The following is a 26,607-nucleotide window of genomic DNA, read 5'->3' as shown; positions in this document are numbered from 1 at the left end:
GTGATAAGTGTGCACTTGCCGCGTGTCGGCGTGTGCTTGTCTGTGTGTGAGCGTGTGGGTGTGCTGAAGTTTGTAGTCATGTATGTGTGATGGAGTCATGCAGGAGTCTGGGAGCGGGCACGCACGTGTGAGGATGTATGTGAGCTGTGTGTGTGTGCTCGCAAGGACAAGAATGAACAAAGTGCTCTTTTTTTCTGGTTTCTGCTGCAGCAGTGTGAGTGCAGTGTTTGTACAGTATGTGCAGGTGCAGGCACGATGTTGCTCTCGCCGTCATGTTTCTGCTGCAGAGATTGAACAGCACAAGAACACGGGGTACTCAAACATGCTGTAATGCCCCCCTCTCTCTGTAGCACAGCTCAGAGCACCCAGCTGACTGGTTGTTTCTGCACATTGCATTGTTTCGCCTGAGGCTGCGGGGTCATGACAATCACTGTGCAGCCTGTGAATCAGCAGGGAGGGCCGCCCGAAGTAACCATCACTTAGATGATGGATCTTTTGCTTCCTCATCTTTTTCAGACAAAAACTTCTGCCTTCTTTCACGCTTTGCAAATCATTTCCACATTTGGTACCTCAGTGTTTCAATCCCTACTTCCCATCTCCTCTTCATCATCCTTTCTTGTATTTTTCATCAGGTCTGCAGCGGCCGACACATCTTTCTCCCTGCTATAAACATTCTCATTCATCCTTTGGGATTGCCTCTTGCAGTATGTTTACTGAGCAGGAAGGTGCTGGGTACCTGCAGGCTTTTCCCCCATTTTCCAGCAGTCTTGTCTAACATACATATGCATACACACTCTCCTGGGCTGCTGGTACCAGAAGGGATCAGCATACATAACCAGGATGGACATCTGCAGCGAAGACCAAAGATACGGGCAGCAGCTTGTGCATCTGGACTCGTGCATCTTCTCGATGCTGCTACAGACACACGCTGATATGTGCACACATCTGCACCCCGCTCACACTCTGCAGTAAGCGTGCTGTGCCTGGGAGAAACACATGGCACTGCAGTGGAAAAGGAGGAACTGAAGAGAACAGAAAATGAGCCCCCTCCCCTTCGTCTCCCCTCCTCCTCCTCCTCCTCCTCCTCCTTGTTTCTCTTCTCCTCGGTTGGCTGAGCTATTTATATCGAGCAGGATCCAATCTTAGCAGCAGCTGCGGGGGACACAGCCAGTCAGGGACAGCCCGTGCTTCCCCCCTGCACTATTTTTAGCAGCAGGACAGCTTCAAACAGCAGCACTGAGCTATTCTTGTCCCGGTGTTTCGCTCCCTCTGCTGCTGCTGTTGCACCAGCCAGAGGCGCAAGCTGTGTGTGTGTGTGTGTTTGATGGCAATAGTTAGGAGAAATTGTGATGTGATGTGTGCAGAGATCTGTGTGTTACAGTAGCAGTGGTGGAGAGGTCACGCATAGCTTTTATCCACAAGACCCCTCTTAAGGTGTCGCTCAGGCTGCCCATTAGCACCAAACGAAATGCCATTTATAATTTGCACTTTGATGGCTGCACACGGAGGGGTGGGACTGATATGATGGGTGGTATGCCGCAGGATGTTGCTGAGTTTCTTTTTATGAGAAACTTTTCTTGTTTTTGCTAGATCATTCCTCTAGAATAACATATTAGATATAAGATATTTTCCTCGTTATTACTGGATACCAAATGATCATGTTTTTACAAGAGGCTATTTCTCTATCCTATTATATCACAAAACCAATGCTGCTGTCGTTGCATGCAGTCGGCTGTGCCTTTGTGTATTAATAAATACTCCCATGAACAGTCTTTATGCACCTGCACACCTTTCTTTCACCATTTAATGGACCATTTCTGTTGACGCAGTCCCAACCTTTAGCCACATTAGTCTCTAAATACCACTTCAAACTGCACAACTACTCATATTCCTTCTGAGTGAGACGGGTTAATATGTACATAACCCTAGATGTATGTGATTTGTAGCATTAAAATGTTTTGTTCAAATTTGGCCTCTACCTTCTAATTCTGACTAAAACAACCCAACAACTCCGACCCTATCTGCTGGCAAAATCATCACCACAAGAGGGCAGTCTAATCTGTTCAATTCAATTAAAAATATTTGTCCTTTAAGGGGCAATAAGGCATAAGGGCTTGCAAAAATAAAAACACACAAATCCAATCCAAGCAACCCAGTCACAACTCTTAAAAGAATAGTTAGTTCACAGCGTTTGAAGTGAGGCTGCATGAGGTACTTGTCCATAGTCCATGTATTACATACAGTAGATGTCAGCTGACACGCCCCAGTTTGGAAATGGAGGCTGGATTACTGACATGAAAGCTAAGCCATGTACTGCTGTGGACGGGGGCAGCAACAAAACCTACTTTAGCCACCCAAAACAATCAATGTTAATTTGTGTATATGCAGTATTTAGAATGTTTTCACCACTTTACTTTGCCATCAGACTTCCCTTTCCAATGGAGAACTGAAGCTGTTATTGCTCTTGTCAAAGCCTCCAGACTCTTTTCAGTCATTTCACCACACGAAACACAGGAGCTGCTCGTCTGCTGCCGCCTCGATCAGTTAGTCTGTGTTCTTGTGTGATTTTGGTGTTTAAAGGATTCGTTTGGATTCACAAGAGTCACGCCATAAAGCCCAGAACAGCCCAAAGATTCACAACGAGACGAAGCTGTTTTAGAACGTTGCAGAGAAAAGTAGCAGCCGAGTGAATTGGCCAGTCTGAGCTTGACTCAAGCCAGCTGATTGGTCAGCTGTTCAAATGGCCGGCGGCTGCTTTTACTGCTGGTCAAGTCAAAATGACCACAGACAGGGTCTCGCTGTGAATCTTTGGTCTGAACTGGGCTTAATCCAAACAAACCAACCAATCAAGGCAGAGGTAGACCAGCAACTCTCATGTTCTGTGAGCTGAAATTATTGTTACTGTCAATGAAGTCTGGCTTTGAAGAGAGCATAGCAAGTTAAAGCAGTGAAATTATTTGAAATATAGCGTCCATTGTTGCTGCCTCTGTCCACAGCAGCACACTGCTGAAAGGGACTACCTGAAAGTAACACACTGACGTGGATAAAATCTGAACTATCCCTTTAAATTCGCTGCGTTGCCCTCTGCCCTTCAGCACTCTACATTACTGTGCGTACTCACGTCAGCCCCGTGGCCTTCTCGCAGATTGTACGTGAGGTCGTGCTGTATCTCGCTAACAAACTTCTGGGCGTACTCGGGGTAGAGTCGGAGGACCTCACGGAGGCCCTTGAGGCTGATGTACTGCAGGTCGCAGTAGGTCAGGGCCTTGACGTTGGCGTTGGTCTTGATCACCTGCTCCTTCGTGAGGGAGTCTGAGCCAATCAGATCTCCTTTACCTGCACATGTAGACAGACACAGAGACACATTAATGTCTTTGAACCAGTACATCAGAGACGGTGTATTTCCACTAACTGTCTCCACCTGTGGGTGAAATAAACACACAGACTGTTTGAGCTGCAGACATTCAAAGACAGACGGTCTAGGTAATGAACAGGAATATCATTTCAACAAAGACAGTTGGGAGAATGCGTTGACTGTATGTATAATGTACATAAGAATTCATTTGGCCAGGGCCACCGCTGTATTTTTGTCACAATTGTCAAAGTTGGCCAGTTGCATGGTTGATAGCTGAGTTGTTCTTAGTAAAATTAGAGGTATAACAACTCTTATTACTTGTTGTAATTTACCTCCCCTCAATAAACATGACAAACATGCTCCTAAGAAAGCTAACAGGGGTTTAACATCAACTGAAGATGACACTGATGGGAATGACAAGACACGTCAGACTGAATATTGAAACTAGAAAAGGCTGAATTCTAAATTTCTGAAGAAAAAGCCGTGGTTGCAGGTGAAAACTGGCAATTTAAATGTTTCAAATAGTCAAAATACTGACAGAAGCTGAAATGGCAGTTAAAGAGGTTTAAGTGGAAGTTGAAGTATCAGTGGAAGTTAAAGTGCTGAAAGGAGCTGAAGATTCTGACAGATTTGAGGGAGCTGAAGAGACCTTTGAAGAAACCTCCTAAACGTCTGGATCTTAAGGCCCAGACACACTAACCCGACTCCAGAAAACTAGCGGCTACGAAAGCCGACTATTGCGTTGCCTCATGTTAGCCGACGGCCAAAAGTAGCATATAGGTTCTGCACATGCATGAGAGGAAATAACGCTCCACACAAGCAGTGGTCGTCGGTATTTATCATTCACAAATGGGACACCGGAAGATCTTAATGCTATTAGTCAGTTAGTGCATTAACAACATGATCCAATATTGACAGAACTTAGCGTATTTACTGTGCGACAGTGGATAAAGAAAAATAATCTGATAATGTAACAAGTCTGTTTTGATCTCACTCCCTCTGGACTTTAGCTTTTTGTTTACTTTTCTCACTTCTGTTTCTCTACTCGTGCTGAGCTGAACTACAGAGTGATTTCATTAACTGTTGCTGAATCAGACAAAAAAAGCTGGCAGGGGCCAACAAGGGGCAACGGTGTGGGACATACCGCAATGACTAGGGCGACAGACGCTCACCAATGGCCCAACATGGACCAACGGCCAACTGTTGGTTTGGTGTGTCCGGGCCCTTAAATTATCAGAGGAAAAAAGGTGAGCACACATTAGCAGGCGCTGGGTTAATGGCTGGTCTCCGACATGTCAAACAGCGCAGGTTAAACACTATTTTGTATCATGAAACTCTTTTATTCAGTGTTTTTACTGGTTTAAATCACCTGGTCTGTTTGTTTTGGTGAGGAAGAGACCTCTGTGGATAATTCAGCTCCTGGTAAAAACCTCCACTAAGTCCTCCTAAATCTGCTCCTTTAGCTCTTTTTTAAAGCATCACTGCAGTAAGTTTTCTTCTGGCTCTCCTTTAGCCACTCATGCAAATCCACTGCAGGATCTGTATAGATGAATAATGTTGGGCACCACCCACAATTTCTTTTACAGTAATCATATTTGAGCGGATTACACTGCTGCTCTGCTTATTATTCACCCACTTTCTTCTTCAACAATATGTGACCATACAGCATGCATATGCAGTGTTTTCATTAAGATTATTAACTGAGCGCACAGCGTGATGTCAAACAGAAAATGCATTATAGTTTATGATGGGCGACATTCATTTGTGAGGCGTTTGACAGACAAAGCTGCGGCAGTATTGGGAAAAGAAAGGGAAAAAGTCAAACAAAGACTGCTTCAGGGCTGCACAGTCACACAGCTGAGAACAGAGGAGCAAGTAAAGGAAAGAGGGGGCTGGAGAAAAATAGGCAGAGAAACAGAGGCAAGATGGAGGGAGGCAGGGCAGGGTCGGCCAGGGACCTAAAATGGGTGATGGAGTATGGAGGAGGACTGCAAAGAGGGAGGGTGAGAAAATGAAGGAAACAAGGGAGAGAAAGGTGAGATTGAAGAGGGACACAGTGTGGGGGTGGCTGCAGACTGGCATGGGCTGATTGAGTCAAAATGGATGGGTGGGGTGAGAAAGTGAGAGGGGAGGTGATAGTTAGGGCGAGCAGGCGTTTGGAGCACGCCATGTAAGCAGCTATTAGACGTTGACCTCAAACTCTCCTCCGAACCTCCTACCACCTCCACATCCGGCTGTCTCTGCACCCTCTTCTCTTGATCCCCCCATCTGTGCTTGTACTTAATTTGGCACGATGGGCTCTTCATATGCTCCGTCTGTCTCTCTATCTTATTCACATCACTCACACTTCTGCTCCTCCACTTCCTTTTTCATTCCCACACCACACAGTTCAGCTCCAATTGTCTTTTGTCACACAGATGATGGGTGTCGACAGAGCCAAGAGCGACAGCGAGCGTCAGGGAGAGCTTGGGCTTATAATCACAGCAAAATGTTAAACTGAGCAGGAGATGAATACTTGAAAGTGACATTTAAGAGTGTGTATTTGTCTCGGCTTCAAGTGTTTGTATCTGTGTGTGTGAGTGGAGGTAAAAGAGATGAGGGCAGCTTATGAAAGGAGTTCATTTTATCCTCGTTAAAGATGTTAAGCCTTTAATACTGTATGCACTAACAGGTTGTTTCTTTGGTCCTTGCTCTGTTATAAATGTGAAGTTTCAGTTGATATTTCATGCAACACTATTCTTCTTATGAAAAATGACTTGTAGGGAAAATATTCACATTGTGGCACAGCAGCTACACTGATCAGCCGAATCAATAAAACCACTGACAGGTGAAGTGAATAATATTGATCATGTTGTTACAGTGCAATGTTTTGCTGGGAAACCTTGGGTCCTGGCATGTGGATGCCACTTGACACGCTCCACCCACCCAACACTGTTACAGGCCAAGTACACGCTTTCATGGCAACTCCCTAAAGGCAGTGGCCCCAAAGCGTGACAATGCACCACGCAACACTGCAAAAACTGCTGAGGAATGACCCAAAGAACGTGACCAAGAACTCAAGGCATCGCCCTGGCCTCCAAGTTCCCCAGATGCCAATTTAATCAAGCATTTGTGGGGTGTGCTGATACCCCAGAGGTGCCGCTGATCCAGGGTGGGTCTCCTTGGATTGGGCTCAGCTCTGACTTGTCTAGGCATGGACACAGGACCTCTGGGGGTGTTGGTTGAGGATCCTTTGAGTCCTTTGAGTTCTGAGGTGGGGTATCACGTCCCATGGCTACTCAATCAGATTGGTATCTGGGGACTTTGGAGGTCAGGTTGATACCTTGAGTTCTGCAACAGTGAGTGGGGTGGAGCATGTAAAGTGGAATCCACATGAATGAGAAAATCAAAGGTTTCACATGATCAAAATTATTCACTTAACGTGCCTGTGGTTAATGTTGTGGCAGATGGGTGTATATTACAGGTTAGTGATGGCAGACTTCAAAACAAATGATTCTTTTTAAACAACTCTCAAAGAGGATCGATTTAACATGATTTGGAAGCCAAAATCCTGGCTCTGTATGTTACATTCACAGCTGTGTGTAAGATAAGATGGTCGGTTGCTCAAAGCACCTTAAAGTTAAGATTTTCCTCAAAGTCCAAGTTAAGGTTTCCTTGAGATAAAATCGGTTGCAGAAAAACATCCCTAAGTCTTCTCCAAAGTTTGTCTCATCATCTTGGTATTGTACGTAAGAATTTGCTTAGTCTCGCCACCAGAAAATCAGAGATCTCCGCCTTCTGATAGTCTGGGGACACTCCTTTCTAAAGTGTGTTTAACACACCGGAGAAAACGGCCAGCAACAAAGCAACGCCTCTTGCATTTTTTAAAAGGACACGCCCTCCTGGAAATGTGCGCTCATGTGTGCTCAGTCCACAAGACTGTGGAAATGAAGGACTTACAGCGACTTTGTTTTGATTGAAACAATTGTTTTGATTGTTTTGATTGACTTTGATTGTCTACTTTAATATTTTATCTTAATATTTTATCTTATTTTTATTTATTTTAACATCTACTTTAATATTTTATTTTATTTATTTCATTGTCTATTTTAGTATTTTATTTATATCTTCATCTTTATCTCTTGTTTCCATTCATGCTGTATTTCTATTTCTACTTTGCACGGAGCATTGGAACAAAAACAATTTCCTCCCGGCGATTAATAAAGTATTCTGAATCTGAATCTGAATCTGAATTTGTTTAAAACTTTTAACGCAGTCGGACTATGTTTATGAGCACAAGAGTTCAGCGAGCCACCGAAGGACCGCCCTGCAGATTTACTATTGGTTCTGCAACGTAAGGAGTTTTTTAAACTCTGAAATTGTATCCGCCCATCTAAACACAAAATCAGGGAGAAAGTCATCAGTCTTTAGTTAAGCAAAGCGTCTAAAGACTGACTTGTGAGTCTAGGAATTGCTTAAAATTTGTTAAACCGTTGGACCTAACTAAGTAACCAAAGTAAAGACAAAAACATAAAGTACCTCTGACTCCATTGTAAGTGCAACATGGTTGAGTTTATGGAGAAAAATAAGGCGTCCCAAGAAGAGTGCGCCACAACCAGGAGAACCTGATGAACCGACTTAATGGACGGTATTTTGTGGTGGCTTGTCATTGCCTCTTAAAGGAGCTAAAATTAGCCGGTTCACCCAGTGTTGTGTTCCCATCAATGCCGATCAGAGCCAGAGGCGGTAAATACCCATGACTACTGCAGTTATTTGACCCCGGGTATGAACGGCAATTAAAAAGCCAGATGTTTGTGGGTGTTAGCTGTTTTTTGTGCAGTGGGAAAGGGGCCTAGAACCACAAATGTTTGGGTGATCACTGCATGACATTCTCAACACGATGAAACGTAGTAATAGTTATATCATCTTCGAAACGAGCCACAGCCATGAACAAATCATATACCTTTTATACACTTTATACTGAGAAATTCCTGCCTTGATCAGGTGGTGTAAAAGGAGCTAGAGTCTTTATGTTCCACTTGTTTGTCAAGTGGGACACCTGGTGAACTTTGGTATGTTGCTCTGGTGTTTGGCTAATATCAAACCGGTTTGAAATTTTTCACACTGACCCGACCCTACCAATCAGAACAGACTGGGCTTTTTTGGGAGGGGCGCTAAAAGAGACAGAGGCTAAAATGGAAGATCTCAGAGAGAGGGTGAATACAGGTGTTCCAGCACAGAAAATAAAGTGTTCTTTGAACATTAAAGCAGGTAAACATGTTAAAGTAGAAACCCAAATACAAGTAGGAACCCTTCAATGAGCACAATAGTTTCCCTTTAACACTGCATGATGTGCAAAATGTCTCCAGCCATGACTGTAATTGACTTAATGCGTAGCTGCACTTTAACTGTTGGGTCAGACTGACTATCAGCTGGAGATGAACAGCTCTAACATCAGCACGGACACAGTATCATTCCTAGAAGAACGCTGTACATGCAGGTTCTTGTTAAAGGCCATGATGGGCTGAACCATGTGAAGAGCTCGCTGTGCTCTGCAGGCTCTGCTCGATCCACACTTCAGCATTAATAATCAAGGTGCTTTAATAATGTAAAATCTATTCATTATTAATACCAGCACAGCACTGCATTCCCTCTATTGATGTACATGTGTGTGTGTGATGATCAAGATCAAATATGGCTGGGGGCTTGGCATTTGAAGATAAATCCCCTTCATCACACACACACACACACACACACACACACGGATGGACACAGAGGGAGATGCAGGCACGCAGGTACAGACCATTAATTCAATACACCTTAACCTTTTGAGAAATTGACTTTTGAGATGTATACATCTGTCATCGCTGCGCAGACAAACACACATGAAATCCTCCCCCTTCCTCCCTCATCTGTCCGTCTATGACTTTCTCTGTTACACATCCACACAAACACACCTTGGGAAAGCTCGTCCCGTTTGCTGGATTAGTGTTGCGAGGGCTTTGAAGCACATCCAGAGGAAATTAGATTTCAGCCTGCGAGACAGCCAACTAAAGAAATTATTTTAAGCTGTTGTCACAGGTGCAACATTGTGTCTGACCACACAATTTACAATTTGTTCTGTTCTTTTCAGTGTTCAGTTGTCTTTAACTTTTACTGCTGAGCACTGATTGATTCAGATTTTATTCCTAAAACATTTGGGTGTGTCTGCAAAGAGAACTACCTCAGGAAAAAAGTGAATCTCTGAAGCGACACGGGGATTAGCTTCTGATGTTACCAGAGTCATTAAAGAGACGGCTGTTGTGTAAACTCCATTCACTCTGTTTAAGCAGATTCTTGCTGCAGATCTGCAACATTTGGAACAAAGTAGAAAACATCATTTACTTCCCTCAGGATGAACTGTAATAACTGTGTTCATTCCTGCACACTGAAATTTGCTTGAGTATGTTTGTTTCTGTCTTTCATTCACTGAGGGGAACATTTGATGAAGCAGCATCGTTGTCCGGTTGAAAACAGTAAACTTTAAGAGTCGCAGAAACCAGTTAAGATAACGATAAGGTGTGAAAAGGTGCATTTCTACTTTTAGTGATTATATATTACTGTTATTGTTGTTTTGATTTCAGTTCTGTTTTAATTGGTGAGCCTGATGGTTCTTTGTTTGCTTATTGATTGTTTTTAATGTCTTTCTTCATGTTCACCACCACTGAAATTAATTTCCTGAGTCTTAGACAAAGGTTTGAATGAACGAATGAATGAAAAAAAAAGTTGTCATAAATTGGGAAAAATTCTGAACTGTGACCCTGGGAAAATAACCGCGAGAGGGCAATAAAAACAGTGATCTCCTCAGTAAATCAGGAAGGTTGGCACGTAAGAGCTTCACACCTTTGTACACAGAAACTAGTGGTCTGCCTTGTAAACCAGTTTGAACTGTACATCTCTTGATGCCAGGTACATTGATATCAGAATACTGGCCCCATATCTGAATAGATTTTTGTTGTTGCACATAATTTAGTCCACCTAAATTGAGCACAATTCATTTGTACATATTTGCCAGTATAATGTTATGATCATCAGTTAGTGAATTTATCAACATTCAAGTAAAAGTCATTTGAAAATCTGCAGGAAGTCTAGTTGCAGTTGAAGCTGTGCCAGCAGTGCAAGGAGCAAAAATCAAAGTGTATCTTCGTAAAATTGATGATGACAAAAAAAAAGTCATCTCTGTTTGAAATTACAGTCAGGTGTGAGGCAAAGATTAAGCTAATAAAAACCTTTGCTAGCTTATTTAAAAAGTGATGAGATGACCCATTGTGTACACTGTTTATATGTAGATTATTTTACTTTTACTTTATCTTTATGTGTATATTTATATATATGTGTAAAGAGTACATGGCTGTCAGCTCTCAGTTTTGCAGTCAAACCTAATGTATGTAACATCAGGACTGTTTAGGAACCTCAGTATGCAGAGACATTTAAATACACCATTTTGAAAAATGACAATGTTCCTTTTTCCCTCGCCAAAATTTACCCCCCTTTCCAACAAGATAGCGGAACATGGTTAGTACCAATGGATGCCTCAGGTCCTGTAGTTTGATATGATACCAGTGTCTCTACTGTAGCTTTAAAATGGAGCTCCATACAGCAGGTTTTATTCGCTAACATTAGTCCGCCTCACTTCTCACCTTCAGCTCTGCCTGTCATACCTGCTGCGTCTTCACATATTTTTTGTCAGACATCAGGTCAGTGTCTCTCTGCTGCTTTCATTTTCTTGTTCTCTCTGTACTCTGACTTCTTTGAGGAGCTCCTGATTTTGGTGCGACATTCTGACCTAACTAATCAGGCAGCAGTCCGACTCAACATTAACATCAGCGGCACTTGTGAGTTCTGCACATCGCACACCTGTCAGATGGACTGAACCATTTCACAATACCTGCAGGGGGTGGAAGTATCAGATGGCATTTTATTAGTGATTTAAGTCAGCAAGTAAATTGTCGTAGTTGATCCCATCTAAGGGTCAACCACAGACCTTTTCAGGAGCCCTCCCATGGCCTTCGGCTGCGGTCATCTGTACCCTTTGACCTCCCTGGCGGTGGGCCTGCCCTCGGGTGAAATACAAAGTTTTTAGAGGGTTCCCCAAAAATACAGCCTCACAGAGCTTCTAGCACGGCTGTGGACTCTTACACTTGATCATAATATGGGTTGATGAGTTTTTAAACCGATGCTCCACGCATCACAAAGAAAATTTCTGTTTATCACCTGCGTTGTTTTGTAGCGGCTGAAGAAGTTTCAGACAGACACAAGAAATACCGCACATCTTCTGGACTTGACAACACTCGTAGTAAGTGAGGAAATATGCTTTTGCTCCATTACAGCGTCACCTGACTTCCTCTTTTGTTCCCACTATAATTACCACTGTCACTGGAGGGCTTTGTCATTTAAAGTAAACATGTGGTTTTGGGGCACCTGCTGAAATGACTGATCCTGTTGTTTTCCTTTGAAGGACTGAGCGCAGCTGTCACGTCAGACTAGAAAAGATTGAGCAGAACAAAAGGACAGAAAAAAAAACACCACCAGTGTCTCTTTAATTAATGGATATAATGGAGTAAATGAGGTGTGAGTGGTAATAAAGCACAGAGATGACATGTCATGTGACGGTGGTAGTTGTGATATTTGTGGCTGTGCAGAGCATGACTCTCTGGTTGTTCCTCCCACACACTGTCTGCAAATCAGTCCTGTTTAATATTAGACTTCACTGGAACACAACACCGCCTTCACAGTCTCCAGAGACCGATGTGAGTGAGCACATATGATCACACCATCTCATAAATGCCAGTGTGCGCGCACACACACACACACACACGCACACACACACACACACAAATGTTTTCCTCACACAGTTACATGTTATTCCAAAAATCAAAACTCAATTTCAATGTGTGAAAGCCGACAGTTTATCTTCTGTGCGATGCCACAAAATCCATCTTTTCTAACTGATGAGCTGCTCGTCACACTTTTGTATACGAGTTCACATCACACTCCTCAAAACTTGGACAAAAATATTTCTCTTTGTGGCTCAAAAGACATTTGAAAGTTCTCACCATTTGCAGATGTTCAATGTGTTAAACCAGGCAGACACTCTACACTTTATAAAAATCTCACATTGCACATTTTAAGTGCCTCTTTCTGCAACGGCCAAAACATACAACCTCTATGATCAGATTGATCGACTGGTGCTCACACTAAACATAAACATATACCCCCTCAGGGTGCGAACTAAAGAGGAGCCAGAGGGAGCTTGATTTCTCTTAATAAGAGCTCTTCTCCTGCGTCTTCATTATGTATAAAAATCAGGCTGTTATTCATGTACGCTGGTTTGTTGATAACGTGACCCTCGAATTAAAACACCTGGTTTGGTCACCACAAGCACGCCTGGAAATGTCCTCAACTCGTTAAAATAATCCAGATTGTGGCGCCAGAAACACGACTGAAAAATGTAACTGATCTCAAACACTGTTCTGCTGCTTGGCCACCTGCTCACCTGGGTCTCACGCCTTCCACCAACCTTCCTCTTCCTCATGATAAACTCAGCTCGTATACATGTAAGCACAACTATGTCACTTTAGAAAAGTTGATGTTTGTTGTGCAAATGCAACATGTCCGTGATTTATAGAAACGTACAATGCAAAAATTTTATCCTGGTGACTGGGTTGGTTTATTGATATGAAGATGTGACTGACTGTTAAATACGTGCAGCCAGTTCTTCTCCCCAGGTTGTCAAATACCAGCGCCTTGTCACGCCCCTCTGGCGTCTGATAGTGATGCACGTTGCAACTTTTAGTGTATCTAGTATGTGACTCACAGTTCTAACTAGGACTGTCAAACGATTATTTTTCTTAATCGCATGTTTAAAATTCCATTATTTTGCATTTGAAAACAGTTTTGAAGTCCATATAAACAAGGTGAAGCAGTTCTTACCAGAGTGTCTTAATTAAGAATCAAATGAATTTACTGCGCACATTTCAGGAGTTTCAGTTTAGCTGCTTTCTCTGATAATACAGGTCCTGTATGATTGAAACTAATGTTCCCTGTTACAGTAAGACATATGCCTGGTCACAACATGTCAACCTGACGATGTCCCTTAGACCCGTGTCTGCCATGATGTTGACTGGTCTGCAGTCAGTTGCAACCAATTTAGCAGCGCTGTAGTTAACTTCTTAGTTTCATCCACAGGTCCGTGGTGATTGCAGGCTTTGGCGATGCGTCAGCCTGCTGATATCAGTCTGATTAGCTGCATCTGTGTGCTCAAAGTACTTCAGTGATATTTTAATTCTGTCTGACACTAGGTGGTATCACTTTTGACTTGTCAACTGAGCCATTCGGGAGTTTTATAAAGTGAAAGGAACTGTTTAAAAGCAGGGTTGTGTCATTATTTTCCATCACTGCAGCAGCAGGAAGCCGCTGTGGCCGCTTGACTAAAAGTAAGGACATGTGGAAGGGACAAAGTAGCAGCATGTGATGCATGGTCAAGGTAAGATTTAGGCAACAAAACTATTTGGTATATAAACTGCGTTTCGTTACAACACTAACTAATGGTTTCACACGGGACACAAACTGTGGTCTTGTGGGTGGAAGTCCAGTTTTGTTCGACACATCCACCTCCCTCCCATTCTATGAAAACTTTCTCACTATTTATACGCCAGTTACTCTTACGTGTTGCTGTGGATGGGTTTACACTGGAGTTAGTTGAAAGCCCTGTGCATCTCATGCAGATACTAAAGGTTGATGTTGGCGTCTTTATCACATGTCGCGGGGTGTGACGAAGTATTTGATGACCTGGAGATGATGTACTGTGTTTGCCACAGATATTAATATAAAAACTATAGCAGGGTATAGACTGTGCAGAATCTCAGTGATCTGCAACTGATGTATGAGGAGCTTCCCACCCTCATCTAGTTCTCATGTATTCATACTTTCTGCATCCTTGTTCATTCATTCATCCGTCTCTTTCTGGATGTCTTTACTCTGCCATATGTGAGGTCTGATAGCACGACTCCCTACATCTCTATTCACACTGGATTGAAGGATTATTGTGTTTAGCTCACAGGCTCAACACTGTGGGAGCCTTGACTCTGTGTGTGTGTGTGTGTGTGTGTTGAGCATGGTGATGATAACTCTTTAAAGCAGCAGAGCACAAACAACAGCTCTTTATCAGCTCTCCCTCAGCCCTGCCTTCCCTGTTGTTGAGTGATACACACACACACACACACACACGCACACACGTTCCTCCGTCTCCCTCATCAACCTAATTTCCCCTCAAATCCAGATCAAGTGACTCCTCAGGTCTGATTGGATGAAACTGAGCTCAGCACTGTGAAATGATTTCACCTGTAATGACTGAGCTGAGGTGATCTCTCAGTCCGTACTTCATTACCAGCATTTGATATCAAACAGACGCAGTTCTTATCAGAGCGTTCTTCAAATTAACGGTTCTCACCTTCATTAACTGTCCCGCAGATCGTCTCACATCCTCTCATTAAGTCTCACTCTGACAGGTAATTGTCTGTCAAAGCTGCCGGGCTGCTGCGTAGTTTTCATCCAATTCTGCGTCGCCAATTTACACATAATTTTCCTCAAATAATAAACAGACCATCCTTGTTGTATTTTACTCTAATTAGATTTCCGGTGTGTCATTTCTGCAATCCAACAATCAGCTAAACTCATTTCAGATCAGTTTCTGTTCCCATCTCTCAATTAATTTGAACACTATTGTGGTAATTTGGGACAACAAATAATTTGAATATTGAGAGGGGAACAGCAGAATAAATGGATATAAATATAGGCAATAAACAAGGAAAGTATGATTTTAAGCTTCCTTTTTTTTTTTTATCAAGCACACTCTCAGCTTTCACACGTACGGCACAGTATCAAGTATCTCTGCTACGTATTTAAATTAAATACAGTCTTATCTAACAGCTGCTTGTGCCCTTTAAATTCTTATTTTTATGGGAGCAGCTCACATTGAACGCTATCAGTCAATATGTTCATATGACATTAGAGAAAATGAAGACTTTTAAAATCCCCGTAAACATGTTAGTCTGACTGAAATCATACTAAACTGCCTTTCTCACAGTGGGACTAACACACCCAGATCATGTGACTCCTGCATGTATACAGTCAATCAGACCCAAACTGGCCGAGGCGCTCTGAGCATGCTCCACAGTTTCCGCCCCGGGCTTTGACCCGGAAGTCCAATAGCATTAAATGTGTAAGAGAAGAAGAAGCCGGTAACAACATGGAGAAATCTACATCCAGAGCCGTGACTTTTTGGACGGACCAAATGTACAGAGCTGTAAAGTTGTCCACCATGGTAGCAGTTAGCTGCTAGCTAACCGTAGCTAACTTGTTTGTCCATTGTTTGGTCTGTGACGTAATAGGTCAACAGGAAAAAGGTCCAATACTAACAAGCTGAAAGGGGGCATATCTCCACCTATCGTAGAGGAGTCGCACATACTTGGCTCAATAAATGGATTCCCCTCCCGTGCTTGTATACTGGGACAAGGACAGTAGTCGAGCTGAAACTGTAGCTCCACTTCACTGTGCATGTAAATGGTTCAATGGGCTGCACTTGTATAGCACTTTTCTCGTCTTCCAACCCCTCAAAGCACTTTTACACTATATATCACATTCAAGGCCGAGGCTACCATACATGGTGTCACCTGCTACTCAGTGTCCATTCACACTCTCTCACACTTATGGAACAGCCATCAGGAGCAATTTGGGATTCAGTATCTTGCCCGAGGGCACTTCAACATGCGGACTAAAGGAGCCCAGGATTCGTGGACGACTTGCTCTACTTCTGAGCAACAGCACAGCTGCAGATGTATTGAATTAATGTATTGGCAGAAGTAAAGAGGTGCGCTTTGGTGGATCCAAACAACTTGTCCTCACACAAGGGTTTGTATGATGTTTTACAAATTAGCGCTCCATCAGTTAGCTTAGGTTTAGGAAAAGAGAAATGGTTGGGTGTGTTATTTTGGCGAGTATTTTCAGTACGTTCAGGACTCTCGTGGCCTGAACAAAGGTCAGTGAGTCTAACCTGAAACAACCCAACCAAAAGAATAAAAAATGGAAGAGCACATTTCCACAAACATTACCAGGAGCTTCTCTCTCTGTAACCTCACTTACCCAGGATGGCCAGCACAGTGTTGTCTTTCAGCACCTCCATGGACCCTGAGCAGACGAAGTAGATGGCCTGCAGGGCGTCTCCCTGCCTGATGAGGAATTCGCCCGGAGCACAGAAGGAGGTCTTGATGATGAGGGAGAGGGAGCGCAGGCAGCCCCTGCTGGCCGACTCGAACAGAGGCAGCTGGAGCAGCTCCTTGTTCAGGTGCATGGCGATGTCAGCCCTTAGCTCGTCTGGGAAGTCCTTCAGTAGCTGTAAAGCGAGAGGGGGGTTCACACTCATCAGGTGGTCTTTCCTGAGACTCACAGCGGCTGCTTCGACTGAACAGCAGGCTTCCACACAACTCCACCATCCTTAATTACCTGAGAGCAGTAACTCCCAAACATGTGACTGAGGACAAAGATGTGGAGCAGAATGAAAGTTAAATAAAGATTCAGGTTATCAAGGTTTATCCTGACAGCAAAAATGATATGACAGTAAAGATGAACAGCATTTTTAGAAGATCATTATGGGGTATTTTATGCCTTTATTTGATAGTGACAGAAGAGAGAGGCAGGAAATGTGGGGAAAGAGAGCAGGGGATTGAAATGCAGCACAGGGCGCCGCTGGTCAGGTTCCAAATTGGGGACTGGAAACCGGGTCCGACTCTCTAACAGATCAGTTACAATCAAAATATGAAGAAGCAGCAAAGGGCTGTGGGTGAATCGAACCCGTAGCTGTTGGGGTACGGACACAGCCTTTGAACCAGGTGAGCTCGAGGGCGAAATCAAAATCCTCAGAGGGGCTGCCATTGTGCGTCAATGTTGGGACTCTCAGCATGAAGTGGAAATGCGCAGGCATGGTGACATTTCCACTTTGCATACGATGGATTAACCACCTTACGTTGTAAACAATAGATTACAGCAAAGGGAAAGAAACGCTTGTTGTGATCAAAGACATGGCAAATTCATTTAAAGTGCACTTACTTCTCTGTAGAAATGAGTAGTGTTAACAACAGCTTGTATTAAATGGCCCTGTTGGGCCTCACCACTGGTCGCATATTTAATTTCCGTATTTCACACATAAATCAGGACTTTGGCTGGGAATAAAACACATGGCCAGAATGCACCAGAATCTAGCGGCAACCTCCAGGGCTGACAGAGGAAGCCTACGTGGAAGTGCCAAAAACTGCAGCTCCTTGAACGTCCACTCAAGACTGGCTCAAGAAGCCGGTCAGTCCCCATAGGTGCCCAACTTTACAGCAGAAATAAACATGTTTACAGCCTGGTACAAAAAACAGTTCTGATCTCTTTAGCTAATTTCAACATTCATGACAACTGTAAGGTTGATTAATTTTTACATAACTCAACTGTTTACATTTTTTTAAGGTTTAACGTTGGAAATGATCGAGACTGGTTCCGCTTGAGTGACAGGCTGTCTGCCAAAAGCGTCCTTGGATTCTGAGTCAGATCGAATTTGGTCACCAAAAACCAAGATAGCGACGACCAAAATAGTGAACTAGAGGCTTTAAAACTTGAGGCTACAAACCAGTGGGTGATGTCATGGTAGCTACATTCATTATTTTTACAGTCTATGACCAGAATGCATCAAACTGCACCAATGCACCACTCATAAAGTTCAGTTAAAAAAATTTTTTTCCAGCAGCACCCATTAGTTCTCCTCCATGATGCTGACCGACATTAAAACTATTTGCAGTTGTGGCTTTTTCTGCATTTTGAGTGAAATGACCCTTTATGATGATACATATGTGAGGTTTAAAGTGGAAGAATGTGTTCATGAGATCCTTATAAACAGTGAATATTCACACACTTGTACCTCTGTATCACATGTACGTTGAGGTGAATGTATTTGCTCTCTCACCTCACTGACGTCTATCCCATTGTTGACCGACCACGTGGTCTGGAAACACTCCAGCATGCGCTGCTCCAGGGCCTTGGGCAGCCGATGGACCCTGATGAAGTCCTTCAGGTCCTTGGTGCGGGTGTGGTACAGCGAGCGGCGTGAATACATCCTCTGGATGATGGCGGTCACGTTACCAAACACCACTGCATGCATCAGCGCTGCAGACAGAGGATAGGTCGTGTGCTATTAGTATGACACAGACTTAATTACAGAGTTATCTGATTGGCTCTTATCTAGAGTGGCTCAGGATAAATCCCATAATACTTCTGCACAGCGGGGAGCTTCACAGGACGTCTTTATAAACCCCAAGAAGTTAAAGAGCACGGGGCTTAAAAGGACTTAGCTGCTCAAAAACCACTGTAAAGCACCGCCTCGAGTGGATTACTGCTGCCACAAAGGAGCAGAGACACTGCTGAAATAAAATGAATGAATCTTTTATTTTAATGAACAAAAAAACAGTTAGAAAATTATTATTCTAAAACCCAAAACTAACGAGAACCCCAGTCTACGAAATGACTCTGGTGTATTAATATTTATTAAACACTTCCACAGCCACACTTGAGTTAGAACGTGCACACAGCCTACCAGCAGCCTCCCAGTGAGGACTGGATCTCTCTATCCCATAATGCACCTCCTGACTGTCCTGCAGAGCACTTTCTCTCCCTAAATTTAATTCCTGTCCAAGTAGAAAAGGTGCTGAAACAGCGTTCAGACCACAGGACACTTACACAGTCCACTGACACCCAGACTAATGACATTATTTTAGGATGACTGCTCCGTCAGGCACAATGACCCACCTCACATTTAGAAAAACTCTGAGTTCAGATGTGGAATTATCCATCAGTTAGAGCTGAAGAGCACCTGCTCAGTAGGCAGGAAAAATGTTGGCATTGTACATTTCTGCAAACCACAAAATGTTACATCTGCAACTTTCATATGTGTCGTATCAATGTTTCTAAAGTGACGTAGTACATGAGCTGACTGTCAGGATAGTGAGACACCTGCCAAGCTGCAGAGTGCTGTTCGAGACCAACAAACAATAAACCAATTGTTTCTTAGCAAGCAGCTTTTTAGCCACCAAACATTTGAGTTTTATGGTTACTCAAGGCTGTTTTTCCAGCATGATAGTGCCATGAAAAGTCATGGATGGTGTGAGACCTAGGTGAGATATCTGCCACGCTGCAGAGCACTTAGGTTTTTAGTAAGATGTCTCTGTGTTTCCAGCTGCTTTTCAATCACCAAAAATGGGTGTTTTTTCACCGGGATATCGCTGTGTTTCTAGCGGGGATAGTGTCCCCAAAACTAGGGGTCGTATTCACAAACATTCTGAAAACACTCACTCTCAGAGAATTTTTTTTAGTAAGGAGTCGTAGCTTAGGAGTGATTTAGGAAAGTTCTCAGAGCAACTGAGGGAAGGGACAGAAACTTTTACCTTAGTGAGGAGGTGTGGTCGACCCTGTTGCTCAGTGTGACACATTCTTTTAACCGATGTGACTGATTGTCACAGACACACCCTTGCTGAGCCTGCAGGGTGTGGACACTCAGTGGAAATGAAATGAACTGCTGACTGTGAAAGTGTTGTCATTGTTAGTGTGATCACTCTGCTGATGGAAGGCTGAGACAGACTCAACTCATCACTGCTGCACGGTTGCTTTTTTCCAGTTTCCCAAATATGTTGGTATCTTACTATATAATGAGGAAACCTCTGTCTGTGTGTCTGTTCCACGTTTTTCTCCTCACTGACTTGGTCAATCCATGTGAAATTTGGCACAGTGGTAGAGGGTCATGGGAGGATGCCAATGAAGCAATATTACATCAATTGGCCAAAGGGGGGCGCTATAGCAACCCATTGAAATGTCAAACTTTGAATGGGCATATCTCATGCCCCGTATGTCACAGAGACATGAAACTTTGCACAGCGATGCCTCTCCTCATGAGGAACACATTTGCCTCAAGAACCCATAACTTCCGCTTATATAGATTTTCCGCCATTTTGAATTTTTTGAAAAACACTTCAAATGGATCTCTTCCTAGGAAGTTTGAGCGATCTGCATGAAACTGGGTGAACATAATCTAGGGACCAATATCTAAAGTTCCCTCTTGGCAAAAGTTGGAAAACTTACTAAAACTGAGCTTCTATAAGGCAATGAATATTGTGGAGGGCGTGGCTCATCACATAAAGGTGTATAACATCTCAAGGGTTTCACCCATCACCACGCAACTTTGTAGGCATATGACCACACATAATCTGAGGGGACCCCTCCATTATTGAGCCCATCAAACAAAATGGGGGCGCTAGAGAGCTCATTTCTTATCTAGGCCTAACCGCCATATGGATTTTTACTAAACTTGGTAGATATGTAGAACAGGACGCCTCAAGGTGACCGGAGAAATTTAACTCTAATTGGCAACTGGGTGGCGCTATAACAACAGAAAAATGCTTCAAAATGGCTAAAATGCGACCGATCGCTGTGGCTCCCCCTGTGGACCAATGTTGGTGTTTTTTTCTAATTTCTGGTATGACTAAGTCATGGTATGGTATGCTGTACTCAATGGGTATGGACTAGTAATTTTGATTTTGGCGTTATAGCGTAAGGTGGGAAATGTGTTTGTATTAATGACATCAATCGCTCATATTATCATCGCACCATCTAATCTGTAGCATTTCATTTACTCACTGTCATCCAGTGATTGGAGAATATTTCTCTTACCTCTTTGTGTTTACACCATTTTCTCCTCTGATTAAGAAACTCTTAATCCTCTTAAAAGTCCTCCTCCCCTCCTAACAGTTTTACCTTAAGGTCTAAGATGCTCTGTGAATAACTTTTATCTTTACGATGACCTAGTCTTAACTTTAAGGGGAAATTCTAAGAAAACGTCACAATTCTAAGAATTTTCTTAATATTTTATCACAAGGAGCAACTCTCAGCACTAGGAAGCTTTGTGAATACTGTCCCAGGTGTTTTAACATAATCTTTTCCTAACCATAACCATAAGTGTTTTTGTGCCTAAACATAACCATACATTAACCACAGCATTGTTGAAAGACAAAAAAATGTAAGTTTAAACATATTTGCTACAAAATAACACACAAATCTAACATATACTTGGTTTGCAGAAATGTAAAATGCCAAATGATGTTCTTGCGACTGTGTTGGGGGCAGACACTGCTGCAGGGAAACTCAGCAGGATAAAATTCAGAGAGATTAATGAAGCTATAGTGTCCTCTCTTTAGCCTCTCTGTGTGTTGGTGAGCTTGCTCTGCTTTGACAGAAGACTGTACATACACACGTCTGTGGGTGCAAGGTTATTAAAAATCAATGCAACACAAAAAACACCCACTCCAAAACCAAAATTTAATTGAAGGACGAGGAGCTTTATTCTATGTTTTTCTTTCTGTCGGCAAATCCCATGAAAAGACCGGACCAACATGTTGGTCTCTCAACACTGTGAATGCTCTGTCTGTGGCGTTCAGCTCGTTGGTTCCCTCTGAAGACGTAAATCTTTAAAAAGGGGTCAAAACAAACAGTTTTTAAAAATTCGTTCACTGATTTCCTTAAGCAGCTGGGCTCTGCAGCTTTTAGCAAATGTCACTTTAACAGCAGGGTGAATAGAGAACTGCAAAGTGTTCTTGCTTCATTAAGCAGTGTTCTGTGGTGGGCTGTGTATAGTGTGTTGGGAACAAGCTGCAGACTGCAAAATCAATCTGAGTGGCCATCTTATACTTCTATCACAATGTTCTAAGCCCCGATACAAGCATTCAACTTTTGGATAGGCACCTAACCAAAATACAGATAGCTTTTATCACATATTTATGACTTGAAAACTTGACACAAAGTGATGAGTCCTCATAGTACCATCTCAAATTAACCCTCAGGTCCCCGGCTTTCAGATTATGTATACCACTTCGATGGGCTACATACTGCTGACCTGATATCGCCCCTAAAGATCCACTGTACGCCTAAAAAAGAAAAAATGGGTCTACTAGCGGACGAGGTTAATGTTATAACATTAAAGTTCAGGCACATCAGCACCTCTCACTGGAAAATGGCAGATTTGATTACTTCCAGTGAAGAAACATCGAGCACAGGCAGAAGTCACCGCCTGAAGTGTGTGATTTGTTACCTAAAGGCTGTGTGTGTGTGTGTGTGCCATGTGTTTACTGTGGACACAGAACCTTTTCATTGTCACACATGAGTTCATGTAACTGCACGGTGGCAGTTAAGGATAAAGTTGGGTTTTAGCCCCTGGAGAAGAAACGCAAGTCGATATAATGTCCTCACATGTATAACACTAAAAGTGTGAGTGTGAGAGTGTGTGTGTGTTTGTGTGTGTGTGTGTGTGTGTGGTCATTTACAGCCCACTTAATGTGCAGCGAGGCCTGAGACATCCCCACACCTCGCCATGTCCTCTGACCATAAATATTGGCATTTCTCTCAGCAGATAACCTTTTCCTTCCCTCCATTTCTCTCTCATTTCTTCTTTTATTGCTTTCTGCCAGAACATTCAGTTTCCTTCATTATGCATCAGCACAAAAACATCTCAATTCATAGCTCAAACAGGTGGTACGGTGCTGCATTCATCCAACATATATTCTGTTTTAGTAAAGCAGTAAAACGTAGGGTTAAAAGAGACCTTTAGGCAGACTCACCGATACAGATACACCTTGCTGGTACCGGGTTGGACCCCCTTTTCAATTCTTGGTGCCACAGATTCAACAAGGTGCTGGAAACATTCCTCAGAGATGTTGGTCCATATTGACATGATGACATCACACAGTTGATCCAAAGGTGCTCTATTGGACTGAGATCTGGTGACTGTGGAGGCCATTGGAGTACAGTGAAGTCATTGTCATGTTTGAGATGATGTGAGCTTTGTGACATGGTGCGTTATCCTGCTGGAAGTAGCCATCAGAAGATGGGTACACTGTGGTCATAAAGGGATGGACACGCTCAGCAACAATACTCAGGTAGGCTGTGGTGTTTAAACCATGCTCAGTTGGTACTAAGAAAATCTCCCCCACACCATTACACCACCAGCAGCAGCCTGAAGCGTTGATACAAGGCAGGATGGATCCATGCTTCCATCTGAATGTGGTTTTTCCAATCTTCTATTGTCCAGTTTTGGTGAATTGTAGCCTCAGTTTCCTGTTGTTAGCTGACAGGAGTGGCACCTGGTGTGGTCTTCTGCTGCTGTAGCCCATCTGCTTCAAGGTTGGACAAGGTGTTGTTGCTTCAGAGATGCTCTTCTGCACACCTTGGTTGGAACCCGTGCTTATTTGACTTCCTGTTGCCTTTCTATCATCTTGAACCAGTCTGGCCATTCTCCTCTGACCTCTGGCATCAACAAGGCATTTTGGCTCACTGGATATTTGCTCTTTTTGGGACCATCCTCTGTAAACCCTAGAGATGGTTGTGCTGAAAATCCCAGTAAATACTCAGAACAACAACCATGTCACGTTCAAAGTCACTTCAATCACCTTTCTTCATCATTCTGATGCTCCGTTTGAACTTCAGCAGCTGGTCTTCACCACGTCTACATGACTAAATGCACTGAGTTGCTGCCACGTGATTGATGTACCTAATAAAGCGGCCGGTGAGTGTATCTTAACCATGTCAGACAGATAAGATGGGACAAGGCCTTTTAGTGATTTAAAAAACAATAAAAGAGTTGTAAAATTAGTTCTTTGATCGGCAGGGAACTGATGAGTAATGTGGGCTCTCTGTCTGGTTTTTGTCAGAACACGTGCTGCTACATTTTGTACAAGCTGTAGCTCACTAATGTCTTTCTCAGACACACCAGACAGAAGAGCGTTTCAATAGTCCAGTCGGCTGGAGATAAAAGCATGTATTACCTTGTCTGTATCTGCATGGCAAAGAACTGGTCTGACTCTGGTGATATTCCTCAAGTGATAAAAGGACACTTTAGTCACGTTTCTAATATGATGCTCAGAGTTGAGGTCAGAATCAGTGATAACATGTTTGTTACATGTTCCTTGGTGTTTAACGAAAACAATTTCAGGTGTTAAATCAGTTTCTCTCTGCTTTTGCTCTAATTACAAAAAGTTCTGATTCATCCACAAAGATACTGTATTTATCCAGTGTATTATTATTTCAGACAGCTGGAAAATAATTCTTCAGCTTATTAAATACGAAATTTTAAAGTTCCATCCACGAACACATGTTGATCGGAGCATTTCAGGACAGTTGGATGATTGTTAAAAACCCTGCTGATGTGCTTTTAGTGATTAGAGACTCTTGCTGACATTTTACAAGATGTCTCTCAAATGGTGCCGTTTTTTAGCAAACAAAACCTTATTTTATGTTCAGTGCTGTGGAATCATTTCCCCACAAGTGGCATTAATCACATCAGAGAGCAAACTGAAGGGAGCCTTGAAAAGATGATTTATGAGTCAGTTTGGAATATGTGAGCCTATTGTCTCTGCGTCGGTGTGCTGGGTTATTTGGTTTGTTTGAAGACAAAGAAAATGAGGTGTTTGTGAGGTGTTATTGTCTTGTTATCCTCACTGATTGGAGCTCCAGTGCTGACTTTTATTTTAATCAAGAAAGAAAATCAATTAGTTATATTTAGCATCAAAGCAATATCACCCTGAGACTTGAGTCGATAATATTAATGGGCAGCCATTGTTTTAAAGTTAATAGTCTGTTAGATGTGCAGCGTTCAAAGTCTTTCTCCAATTTTCTCCCATTAATCATCTGATCCTCACTGGACTCCATGAACAGAAGCTCCATGACAAAATGCACATATCTGACTCATTCTGAAGATTCAGCGTCTGTGTGTGTTTGTCTGAAGGTGAAACTATGGAGTGATGGCATCCAGAGCAGAGACTGAAGTCACGCTACCTCTGTGTGTGTGGTAATCTGAGCTTCTCTGTTCTTTGTTGGGTCTGGTCGAGTGAGCGTGTCAGTGCATGTGAATCCCTGTGTGTATCCCACTGGTGTTATCATAGCACCCATCCTCCAGTTCCTACCCAGGTAACAGTAGGTGCATTTACACAAAGCTAATATTCAACTAATAATCTGAATAAGCACCTAGATGAGAGGAGACTAGCTTGATCAGACGGGTTCTTCAATCAGGTTGAAAGGGGTGGTGTAAACCTTCAATAGTCCGGTCAATAGAAAAATATTAGCACCTGGTTAACCATATATGTTTGTTCCAATCATCTCTCTGTGGGAGGAATAAACATATTCTTGTGGGCCGGACAAGACATGCCACAACAGCTCTTTCTACACATCTTCCTCTGTTGATACTGACAGAGAATCATCCAGAAATTAGAAAATATTTCGCACTCTGCTTGAGCCACACTCTCATGTGAGTGCTCTGATTTATAAAGTACTCTCTGATTTTGAAACAGCAGACTTATCTAATGTTGCTGCTACAGGCTAAATTGTTGAGTCACTGGATATAACAATCATCAGTGCTACCAGTAGCAGTGCCTTGCGTATGAGACATTTGGGTCCCAATCATACAGAAAGCGATTTAGCAGCCAGAGGCGAGAATACAACTTTTTGCTTTCAGCTGAATTCTCTAATTAGACTGATTTCAATTGGATTGAAGACATATCGTCCATGTAACCAGGGATCAAGGTCAAACTCTGAAAAGAGTAATTATCAGTGTTGTAGAATTTTAGCAATGTACCATTTTCTATTAAACTAGATATTAAAGCTGCATAATTCTCTACGTTTATTTACAGTAAAAGAAATGTTAAATATTTTTAATCAGTGTCTGGATTCAAAACAAAAATACTAACAGTGATATAAAATCATTGAAATAGTTCATGAGAAATATGGAAGTGTTCAAAAAAATAAAGAAATCAAATAAATCCCATACACACAAAAAACTGATGACTCATGGCAGAACTTTCACTGAAATCTGTAGTCAGCAGTTTTTGATATGTCCTGCTAACAGATAAACAACTGCACCAAACATGTGATGAAACCATTCAATCAAGAGAATGGGACTAATGAGACACTGAAGATACAAGTGTGTCAAGTGTGTGTGTGTGTGTGTGTGTGTGTGTGCATACGTGCGTATCGATCGTACAAAAAGTGCTCAGCTGTGTGTTGATGTCTTACTGGTGCCAGATAATGAGCTGAGTACTTAAGACTGAGAGGAGGAGAGCTTCACGCCCTGACAGGAAACACCAACATGCATACAAAGCAGAACTTAA

The 26,607-nt window shown here is 42.7% G+C and overlaps 1 protein-coding gene across 1 annotated transcript in view; it reads right to left on the bottom strand.

Moving 5' to 3' along the window:
- kcnh3 (potassium voltage-gated channel, subfamily H (eag-related), member 3) overlaps positions 1 to 26,607 on the bottom strand; it is a 234,635-nt gene that overhangs the window by 14,351 nt on the left and 193,677 nt on the right. Inside the window, exons 9-11 of the mRNA XM_033612613.2 lie at positions 18,375 to 18,574; positions 16,517 to 16,766; positions 3,122 to 3,336 (exon numbers count right to left, since the gene is read on the bottom strand). Of these exons, the coding sequence (XP_033468504.1) occupies positions 3,122 to 3,336; positions 16,517 to 16,766; positions 18,375 to 18,574 (665 nt within the window). The remainder of the gene's footprint in view (positions 1 to 3,121; positions 3,337 to 16,516; positions 16,767 to 18,374; positions 18,575 to 26,607) is intronic.

Source organism: Epinephelus lanceolatus, chromosome 14, assembly GCF_041903045.1.
Source record: "Epinephelus lanceolatus isolate andai-2023 chromosome 14, ASM4190304v1, whole genome shotgun sequence".
Lineage (NCBI taxonomy): Eukaryota > Metazoa > Chordata > Actinopteri > Perciformes > Serranidae > Epinephelus > Epinephelus lanceolatus.
This window is presented reverse-complemented; position numbering and strand designations above follow the sequence as displayed.